The 10868-nt window shown below is 36.0% G+C and overlaps 2 protein-coding genes across 2 annotated transcripts; both read right to left on the bottom strand.

The window, feature by feature from the left end:
* Positions 1-583: 583 nt before the first annotated feature.
* Positions 584-1353, bottom strand: LOC112803260 (uncharacterized). Its single transcript, XM_025846769.1, has 2 exons — positions 1041-1353; positions 584-933 (listed from the first exon to the last, which is right to left on the bottom strand). The coding sequence occupies exons 1-2, from the start codon at positions 1351-1353 to the stop codon at positions 584-586; spliced, it is 663 nt and encodes a 220-aa protein (XP_025702554.1).
* A 5153-nt stretch (positions 1354-6506) lies between these two features.
* Positions 6507-7456, bottom strand: LOC112800745 (uncharacterized). Its single transcript, XM_025843130.3, has one exon. It carries the CDS (start codon positions 7337-7339, stop codon positions 6701-6703), a length of 639 nt encoding a protein of 212 aa, XP_025698915.1. The 5' UTR covers positions 7340-7456; the 3' UTR covers positions 6507-6700.
* Between the last annotated feature and the right edge of the window lie 3412 nt (positions 7457-10868).

Genomic DNA, 10868 nt, shown 5'->3' with positions numbered 1-10868 from the left:
AGATAAGTATACAATAGGCTTCAAATACACAACAATAAAAATAGTTGTTGTTACCTCTCACTGTGGGACAAATTGTGAGACATTAATTTCATCTGCCTCACTTATGGGCCTCTTTGGCATCTTTTTTTTGTTCTTCCTGGCCTTTTTCTATATGAATGCAAAAATGGAATTCAATACCGATCTTGATAATATACACAACACAACAATTAAATCCACACAAACATTATGTACTTGCAAACGAAAAGGATCCATTAAATTGAGCTGACCAAAGGTTCATCAGTGACATCTGCAGTACCTATGTTAGTTTGACTTGAGCCTCCAACCTGAGTACAATTAAAAGACCATGAATGCCTATCCCTTATCTTTTAAGACAAAAAGCACCGTAACCAATTTAAGTTTAGTACAGATAAATACCTAACCATTATAAGTGTAGTACAATTTGGTCCCTGAAATCACAAATATGTACTTGTTTTGTTTGTTCATTTGCATTCTGCGCCCCTGCAGTTTGCTAGTCTACCTCATCTCCATTATGCACGGCAATTGTAGATTAGAAGCCTTTGGTTTTTTTCTCTTTAGTTTCCAATTAGGTCTTGAAGGTGCTCCCTTGCAAGTCTTGCAATAATGCCCCCTTTTTCCCGCATTTGTTACACGTAACTTGAAAAATACTCCTAACCTTGTCACCATTAGGTTGTGGTGGTGGGGGAGCTGCATCTGACCTTCGTTTTTTCGGACGTCCAGCTGGTCTTGTTATTCTAGGTGGATCAGGCTTTGGTTGACTTGTTTCTTTCCAAAACTCTTCACTGTTTACTGGTTTCACACACACATTATAAGTGGCCCTAACAGCATCCATTGTTAGTAGTGAACTAACAAAGTCCTCAGCAGTTTTGACCCTAAGTTTAGATATGGCAGCAACAGCATACACACATGGCATACCTAGATAGAACAATAATAATACATTGATTTCTCTTATTCCAAATACAATCCATTATCTAAGTGTCCACTAATAAATTTTGTATTATTAAAACATACACAACCCTTACCTGAAAGCTGCCACATGTTGCAGGTGCAAGTATGCTGTTGTAGATTCACTTCCAGTTTCTGTTTTTCTCTTGTGATTTCAAATAAGATTCTGTTATTATCTCCAGACCACTGAGCTGTCGATTTGTGACTTCCAGGCTTGATAAACTTGTCTACCCTCTTCTGTTGAGCTGGTGTCAATTTTTCAGTATATGAACTAAAGATTCGTTTATGGTTAGCCATCTTTTTTATGATTGTGCATCTAATCTCCTCTAACCTTGTTAATATTGGCTTCTCTCTAGCATCAACAATCGTTGCATTCCATACTTCACACATGTTATTTGTGGTTCTATCATTTTTTGGAAAGTGACTGAAAAAAGCCCTGCACCACGCACCAGGATCAATACCATTCATATATTCTCATGCACCAGTGTTTACACTCTTTAGTTTCTCCATGGCATCCTTGAATTGACTATGTGTTGTGCACCTTGAGACTTACCACACAAGTTCTTCAGTTTGTTTATCCTTAAATCTTTGTCTGAAATTCTTCCAAATATGCAGCACACAATGTCAATGGTGTGCATTTGACATCACATCTTTCATGGCACGAACAAGACCCTGCAAGTAATACATAGACTTACAATTAATCACATTCAACATGTTGGTTAACAATATGTTCTATTTAATTTATAAGAGCTTATGTAGATAAACAAATATACCAACAGTATTTATAGATCAAATTGTAAGGTCCCACATCGATTGGAGAGGGGAACGAAGTATGCTTTATAAGGGTGTGGATACCTCTCCCTAGCATGACGCGTTTTGACGAGTGAGTGTGTGGGGCTTCGGCTATCATCCTTATCGTCAAAAACAAAACCATGAGATCTTGTGTGCCAAAGCGGACAATATCGTGCTAGCGGGTGGTTTGGGCTGTTACAGATTGTATCAGAGTCGGAGTCCGGATTGATATGCCAGCGAGGGTGCTAGGTTTCCTTAAGGGGGTGGATTGTAAGGTCCCACATCGGTTGGGGAGGGGAACGAAGCATGCCTTATAAGGGTGTGGATACCTCTCCCTAGCATGACGCGTTTTGACGAGTGAGTGTGGGGGGTTTCGGCTATCATTCCTATCGTTAAAGGCAAAAGCATGAGGCCTTGTGTACCAAAGCAGACAATATCGTGCTAGAGGATGGTCTAAGTTGTTACACAAATCACATTCATCATGTTGGTTCATAGTTTTTTTTTTTTATTAAATGAAAACACCATATGTACTCTATACATACTCCTTATATACTCCTATTTTAATTAATTTACAACAATTGAACTTACATCTACTATTAATAAATAATAACAGAAAGCAACTTAAGAAAATGCAAAAAGCAGCTTAACAATTCAACTTAAGAATATTCAACTTAAGAAAATATACAAATATTTTATTACCTTTTGTTGTCAGATATAAAGTTTCATCCATATTTCTTGTCATCACCTAAATCTTCTTCAAGGAGAGTGAGAAACCACATCCAATTTTCTGTGTATTTTTAGTTCTGGCTACTGCATATGCAATTTCAAAAGAGTGATTATTGGCGTCTTGTGCAACTGCACACAAGAGTTTACCACCATAATAACCCTTCAAAAAACAGCCATCTAGCCCTATCAATGGCTTACAACCGGCTTTGAACCCAGTCTTATATGCCTCTAGACATATATAAATTCTCTCAAACAAGGGTAGAGAATGTGGAAAGGGAACAACCTCCATATTGGTAGTGCTTCCAGGATTACTCCGATGCAGCTCTAGCATATAATTCTTCAACTTTTCATACTGGGCCTTCTCATTACCAAGTACCGTCTCCCTAGCAGCCTTAAGAGCCCTATTTATCATTTTAGGATATACTTGAACAATCAAATCTTGCTTCAAATGTTCCATGGCTTCTCTTGGAGTCAAACTGGGTTGAGTTACTAGGCGTTTAACCAACTTGTCAGTCTCCCACACCCTGTCAGCCAAATTATTCCCATAATCCCTCCCACAAGTATGCTCTTCATTGAATGTCTTAACCTCAAATAATAATGTAGTAGAATTTTTAGCTACGTATATCAACCAAGGATATGTCTCTTTTGCACATTTAACTCTGACCCTCTCTTTTTCATTTTTTATGTACATGCAGTCCATGCCTTCCCACACAAAAACATCCTTTAAAGCTACTTTAAAGTCACCACTAGAGCATGACGCCCAACTCCTGCATTGGGTCCGACTCCACTTGCACCTGACCCACTAAGTCTTGAACCATTATTCCATGAATTCTTTGCAGCTGACCCATTTGTCCCTGCTCTACTCTCCATAACCTTTCTTAAAACATGTCCCTTTTCCCTCTTTCTAGCATACTTCTTTGAGAATTTTTTAGATGACTTCTTTGGTGTAATAACTTTATTTTCTCCTTTTTAGTCTCTTTTGATGATTCTGAATCACTGCTCTCACTCTCATAATCAGGTGGAGGTGGCTTGTATGCTTCATCTTCTGCACTTTTATAACTATCATGTGAAGAAGAAGAAGGATCTGTCTTTACAATCAAATGTTCTACGATCACAGATTTTTCATTAAAAGAATGCTCAAAAAATACATAAAACTCCTTTGGGTGATCATTGTTAAGGATGCAGTCACACGTGTTGTTAATCTCCTTGTCATCTTTCAGAATGTGCAATCTAAGCTCTATGTTAGAGCAATTACAGTCCAACCAATACATTGTTTTGTACTCCAAATACCCTAAACTCTTAAGCAGTTCTTTCAAGTCTTTCTTATTTACAAGATCTACATCCATGGGAGAAAATCTTGTTACCTTCCCATCTCTGTAATGTAAAATTTCACTTCCATCTCTAATAAATTTGCCACCATGATAAAACACAAACACAACAAAAACAGACATCTGCATCACGTTAAAAAATGACATTATATACACTTCAAAACATTGACTAACATAAATTTTGAAACTTCAATCCAAAAAATTTAAACGCAATAAGGATAAAAAAATTGTGATTTTTCTGAACAAATATACTTGACTAAAACAAGTTTAAACTTTGAACATGCCTTACTTTGCCTTAATTTGTAGATAAATAATTACAGAAAATTTAACCATAACGAAACTGATTTCTCAACCAGTACAAATTTTTCATCATAGCATCCTATTACAGAGTACGACCTATTTGATGTTCTTCACTCACGCTAAGTAAAACATGAAGAAAAAGGAAAAAGAACAAAAGTGCCACTCACCATGCTCGACTACTTTTGCAATGCAGTACCGTCGTCACAAACTCGTTGTCCCTGGAAGCTTATAAGTACATGCCTTAACTCGCAGTTAGGTATAGTTTTTGGAGGGAATGAAGATGAAGGGTTTGTCTGGGTTAGAGTAAAGCGTAAATGACAAAGGAGAATGGGGGATTTTATGGAAATTCAAAACAACCTTCACGATAGCGTTTCTGAAATTGAGAGGGGTCAATTGGTCTCAATTTGGAGGAAGACAATATCCACGTGGCGGATAAACTGACATATCTCATATCATCGCTCTACCTTCTCCCATCCGGTTGTAGGGTCCAGTGTAAACGGTTTTGTGTGTGGTTAGGGTTTGGTGGGCCAATTTCTTATCGTCAACGGGCGTTTTGTCCGTGGTTCAAATAATTAGGACCTGACTTAGCATTTATTCAAAGAAAAATGATACTTTTTCACTTTTTTTTTTTAGTTATCTGTTTTTTATTCTTAGATATTTTTTGGATACTTATCGCCCAACTTACTTTTCTTTTAGACTGTGAGCCCAACTTGTTGCTACACACAAATTACTCTTTAGTTTCTATATAGTACCACACTAAAGGTTTTCATAGCTTGAAGGCCTTCAAGACCAAAAACTGTAAAGGCCTACAATATCGTCGGGTATATTCTTCAGGCCTGGACTTTAACCATATTATCCACGACACACCCAAAAAATAAAACATATCATCGACCATTTTCATGAAATTTGTGAATTTTAATGGAAGAGAACAGTGCTGTAGGGCATCAAAATCCACAAAAAAAAAAATTTGAGTAATCTTTGTTATGAAAAGATAAAAATGAAAGGAAAAAAAATCTTTTGCAAAACATAAAAAATGAAAGAGAGAAATTTTAATTTATCCAAGAAATAAAAATAATAATGTTTATATTAAAGTGATTATTTAACTAGAATAATTATAATATAATTGGAAGTGTCCTAAAGGAAATCGTTACCAAACTTTATTAAAGTTCAATCTTAGTGTGAATTGTCAATTATTATATGGTTAATAAATTTTATTATTATTTATATGACTAATGTATATCTATATTTATAGTAATTTACGTTTAATTTATATTTATATTTATTAAAATTTATACATATAAATTAATATAATTTGTATTCATATTTATTAGAATTTACATACATAAATTAATAAAATTTATATGTCGAAGATAATTTGATATTTGTGTTGAGTAATTATTAACTAAAGAAAAAGTCTAAAAAATTAATATTTTTATTAAAATTTAGTTAGTATTTAACTAGTAGAAAAAGAATGTATAATTTCATATTATTAAATGTATTTTCATATTACTAAAAATACTAATAATAATTAATTAATGACTAAAAATTACAAAATATATTGCCTTGCCAAACATGTTATCCAGATACAACTTAGACCAGATCCGAGCATCAGTCATTCGTTGGATCCGGAATACAATTCCTCCTTACTTTTATGGAAAAGTATAAGGAACCAAAAGCTTATAAGCCAAAAACTAAACAAAACTATATTAATTTATATCAATAATTAATTAATTTTAAATTTTTTAAATTCAAAATTTAAAAAATTTTAAATTAATTAAGTAAACCTAATTAAAACCTATAAAAACCTTCCTCTTTTTTCTCACATTAATCTATCCACTTCTAACAATCACAAATTCGAAAAATATATAAAAGAACATCCATTTAATATGAAAAAGAAACATTCTAATACTTAGTAGAAGAAACATCCATATATATTAACTCGTAAAAATTTTGAATTCATCCAAAGGTATTTAGCTGGATTTTGGCTAATATGCTTTTGATTCCCTAGCTTTATTCTACTTTTATTTATTATCACGATAATAGGCAATCAAATTCCACCCTAATCAAATATTCTTTTCCCTCCTATTCGTAGTATGATAATTATTAATTAAGCTGCAGAGTAAAGTGGGACATATCCCCAATACATTGATTCCAATTCTTTCCAAGTCCGTAATAAACTGCTCCAAGTAAATCACATAATACTCTAAATCGGAATATATTCATTCAGCCAGCCACAATGGTTGGTTCTGTTCCGTGATTCCGTATAAGCGTCATTTGCAGCCATAGAAACCCAAAACATTGAAACTCATTGCGCCTTTTTTTAAACTTTTTCCTGAGAGTAATGAATTCCTCAACACATCAAATTACTTACAAACTGAAATTAGGTGAAGAAAATAATTTGGTAAAGGCAAATCCGTCTTATTGATATTCAGTGTAATTTTAATAGAGCGGTAAGTTAAGGCTGTAACATTTCTAAGTGATACCATAAACCTGAAAGATTGTTGATTAAAGTGTAATTTTAATTTTATTTTCATGCTTAATGTCACTAATTAATCATAATGAAATACTTAGTAGTTACTAATATTGTTGATTTACTCTGAGGTTTTAACAACAATGGCCAACGACTCTTCCCGGAGAAGGCTCATTTGCCTCGCAATGAACGCCTCTATGGTTTGCCGGAACTCCTCGTTGCTCAGCTTATCATGCTGCGGATACGAACTTTCAACCGCCTTCGCCGTCTCCGTTTCCGTCTCCGATCGCCGCAGTTTCTTCCTCTCCGTCGTCCTTCCCTCATCCTCCTCAAACTTCTCCGATCGAATCCGCCGGAAAACTCTCTGGGAACTGAAATTGGAACCTGAATCCGCCGCGGCACATGAACCATTGTCCGTACACGTGTCCGTTACAGCTCGATCCGTTATTAGTTGATTGTGCCGGTGCTCTGCCTGAGGTTCGGAGTGGGAGGTGCGGTGATCGGAGGCGGAGAGTCGGGCGGACTGGGCGAGGAGGGCGGCAATGATAGCGTTGAAGAGAGCGAAGACAAAGAGAGGGCTGCGGAGGCAGTTGGCGGAGAGGCGGATGGCGAGAGGGAGGCGCGTGAGGATCCAGGAGAGTAGGAAGAGAGCGATGCAGAGTTCCAGAATGCGAAGCGTCTTGGCAATGCCGGAGAAGATATGGCCAGACATGGCGCTGCCTTTCTCTTCTTTCGAATTGCTGAAATCAAAAGCCTCCATGCATGCAGAAAAATTTCTCAAGAGAAAAGAAAAGTTTTAAGTGTATGTGCGAGTGAGAAGCTCAACCTTTTTCCCTTGCATTGCCACATCACTCTTTTATACCCACACTCTTCTCTGGTCTCTTCTTGCATTTAAAAAATAATTTTGTACAAAAATAATAATTTAATTTAGATAAATATATTAAATTATCTGATAATGTTGAATTATCAGCTTTACAGTATCTTGACGTGAATAATCATTTGTTATTAAAGTTTTTTTGTTTTTATTTCCCGTACGGATATAATTGATTGAGGACAAGTAATTATTGAAAGCTACGGTCAAATATTTGACTTGTTCGCACCATATACTGCAAGGAAAGAATCAAAATTCAAAACTGCTCCAAAACCTCTCTAACTGGAGGTATACGTACAAATATTAAATTATCAGACCTACTCTACCGCTATCTACCCTACACTTTCTCATTTAGTATTTTCTTCTTTTTAAGTTCCTAAAAGTGATCTTGTTCCTGTGCATCCAATTTGTGTGTTTTATATTCCTTTCGTGGTTCAATAATATTTTTCATTTAATTTTTTATACTTTTGAAGATGGTTTAAATCTTAATCAGCTGATAATTTAAGGCAGGGGAGGGGAAAAAAAGTTGGGACAAAGCGCGATTTGAAGCGTAATGAGAACATGCGTGAGTGAGATAAGAGGTGCGGCATTTCACGTGAGGCGATATGTAGTTATGTACCTGTGGCAAGTGGCAAGTACCATGGCTCGTGCGTTCTGGTAGTCTTCTTTTTCAGTTTTTATCGAAAGCAATATATTACTTTCTTTTCTGTAACAATAATATCATTTCCTATCTTATATTAATGCAAAGGACTAAGCTGTGTACCAATTCAAGTGTATGATATGGTAACATTATGGGCACACCAGCTGAAAACATTCTTTGATTGGTAGTTGGTAATAAGTCTTGATCTTTTATGTACCGGCTTATTTGATCTAGGCCTCTACCATAAACAACAACTACTACTCTGATAAATAATGAAAATGTGTAATTAGACGAATTTACTTTATGCACATATATTTATATTTCCAGGGCCTGTGACAGCACGCATGATAGTGGGTAATTAAGTTCCACCCCGCTTGATAGCTCTTGATTTCCTTATCCATCCCTTTCCAAGTGCAGTCCGAAGCCCAATATAAAAAATGACCATTCCATGACACCCTACATTTTGTATACTTGTGATTTATTAATTATTTTATCAAATTGTGTATGTAAGCAATAATATATGTTAGTTCTTTCAATCTTGTGCACAGAGTTTCATGTAATAAGCTAGTATTGATGTCTTCTCTGTAGTTTTCAACTCTTAGGAATGTGACTCCAGAGTCCAGACGTAGTTATTTGTAGTAGCTAGATGGGGTCATGTCATTCATGACCTAGCTTGTCACTCTTGGTCTTGCTACTTGCTTGGTCCCTAGACCCTAGCCACTGCAATATATACATGACTATAAGCTGATACAGATAAAGGTGCAGATTGTTCAAATTGCATGCAGTCCCAGTCTAAGTTTCTGTTTTCCTGATCCTGAATCCTGATAATCATAATGTATATGTATTAATATTAAATACCATACCATACAACACAGCACGTGCTACGGAAATGGCCATCACACGCATCCATCTTCCTCTCTCTTCATTGCAGAATGCAGAGAGACGCATACAGCTCTTTCTTCCACAGCTCACTGTTTTTTTCACTTGCCAATCTCTAGTCATTTGAATTACCATCTCACTAGCTAGGTACTACGTCAACCTTTATTATGTACTAGTTAGTATTACATAGCCAGGAGATGTTTTCATTAAGAGAATGTTACATATATCAACCATGATATTTAGCTAGCTAGCTATATATAATATATATTTGAAAAGGGATTTTGTGTATGCCAAAAATGGAGAAGCGAAATTGATATGTAAGTAATACTTTATTTCCCCTAATTGAAAGTGAGTATGGGTAAATTAAAGGGAATATTTATATATGATGCTGGAACATGCATTTGTTAATCTTTAATAAAACTATATATTTCAGGACCACTAGAGGCAGAGACAGAAGCACGGCACTCATTTTGTGTGTACTTTATTGACTTAATTAAATAATCTGCTAATGTTTAACTAACCACACAGCACCACATATTTCACTGTCGGCATTATTCTCCCATCGAAGAGATTGACTACTGTTGAGTGCTCCGTTCAATCCGTTTAGAGATTTAAGAGTTTCAGGGCATATATTCTTCTCTTTTCATTACCACAAAGTAAAATAAATTGCAGGATACGTCAATAAATTACGTTCAATAACTTCAGAACTCGTATGAACTCAAATCAAGCATTTTTAATAATGCGTAATGGAACGGCTAAAGTAGCAAAGTGCTTTCTACTCATTGTGCTCAAATTTATAAGATATTTATTCTATATGGTAGCCGGTAGGACAGGAACTCAATCATTCATACATATATATAGCATATAAAAGGAGTTCAATAGAAAGGCATAGGTGGGCTAGTGCGTTTGTTTAATTCGTATAGGCTTCAGACCAGGTTTTGTTGGATTGAGCTTTGCCCTTTTTCCAGTCTCCTCTTTACGGACCAAAACCAAACACAAGGCCAGGCTGGCCAGGTCCATCAGGAATGACAAAATCTTACTCAAAGCAATACCAAACAAAAGAAAAGATATAAACCAGATATTATTGCTCTTCAGAAAACTTGGTGCTATGGAGATCAGGCCCAAAGAGTCATTAGAACTTTGGATTTTAATAATTCCATTCTGGTAGAGGCCAGAGGCTTTAGTGAGGTGGTTATTGTGGAACAGAGGGGATTTGAATATCAAGTCCATTTGCCTAAATGACAAGTTCATCCATGCTGTTGTGGAAGAGGGATATAAACGACCGTGGTTGATTACGGTTGTGTATTGTAGCCCTAGAAAGACAGAAAAAGGAAGGGTAGAGAATTCTGAAAGAGAGGACGTTGAACATTAATGAGCGGTGGCTTGTTGTCGGCGACTTCAACGCAATTGCGAGCCCTATGAAAAAAAGGGGGGGTGCCTGCAGAGTTAAGGAAATGCCAAGAGTTTTCTAACTGGATCTCACAGTGCAAGCTTGTTGATTTGGGTGCAAAGGGATCTAAGTTCACTTGAAAAGGAGCAATAAGATACGGGAGAGAAAGAGTGTTTGAGAGGTTAGATAGGGGGTTGTCTAATGCTAATTGGAGGCTAAGATACTCCGAAGTCGTTGTGTCTTGTCTTACTCACACTCACTCAGATCATCATCCGCTCTTAATTGAAATTGATGGTAGCCCAAACAGTTACGACAATAGACCTTATCGTTTCGAGAGAAACAGCTGGAAAGTAAGGGACAATTATTTTCAGAAGATGCTATACCTCAAAGACAACATTAGCAATTGGAAGAAAGATATTTTTGGAGACATCTTCAAAAGCAAGAGAAGGCTAATAGCAAGGATCGATGGTATTCAAAAGTATCAGTCGTATGAAAGGAATCGTAGGTTT

The sequence above is a fragment of the Arachis hypogaea genome, chromosome 5, assembly GCF_003086295.3.
Source record: "Arachis hypogaea cultivar Tifrunner chromosome 5, arahy.Tifrunner.gnm2.J5K5, whole genome shotgun sequence".
In the NCBI taxonomy this organism is placed as follows: Eukaryota; Viridiplantae; Streptophyta; class Magnoliopsida; order Fabales; family Fabaceae; genus Arachis; species Arachis hypogaea.
This window is presented reverse-complemented; position numbering and strand designations above follow the sequence as displayed.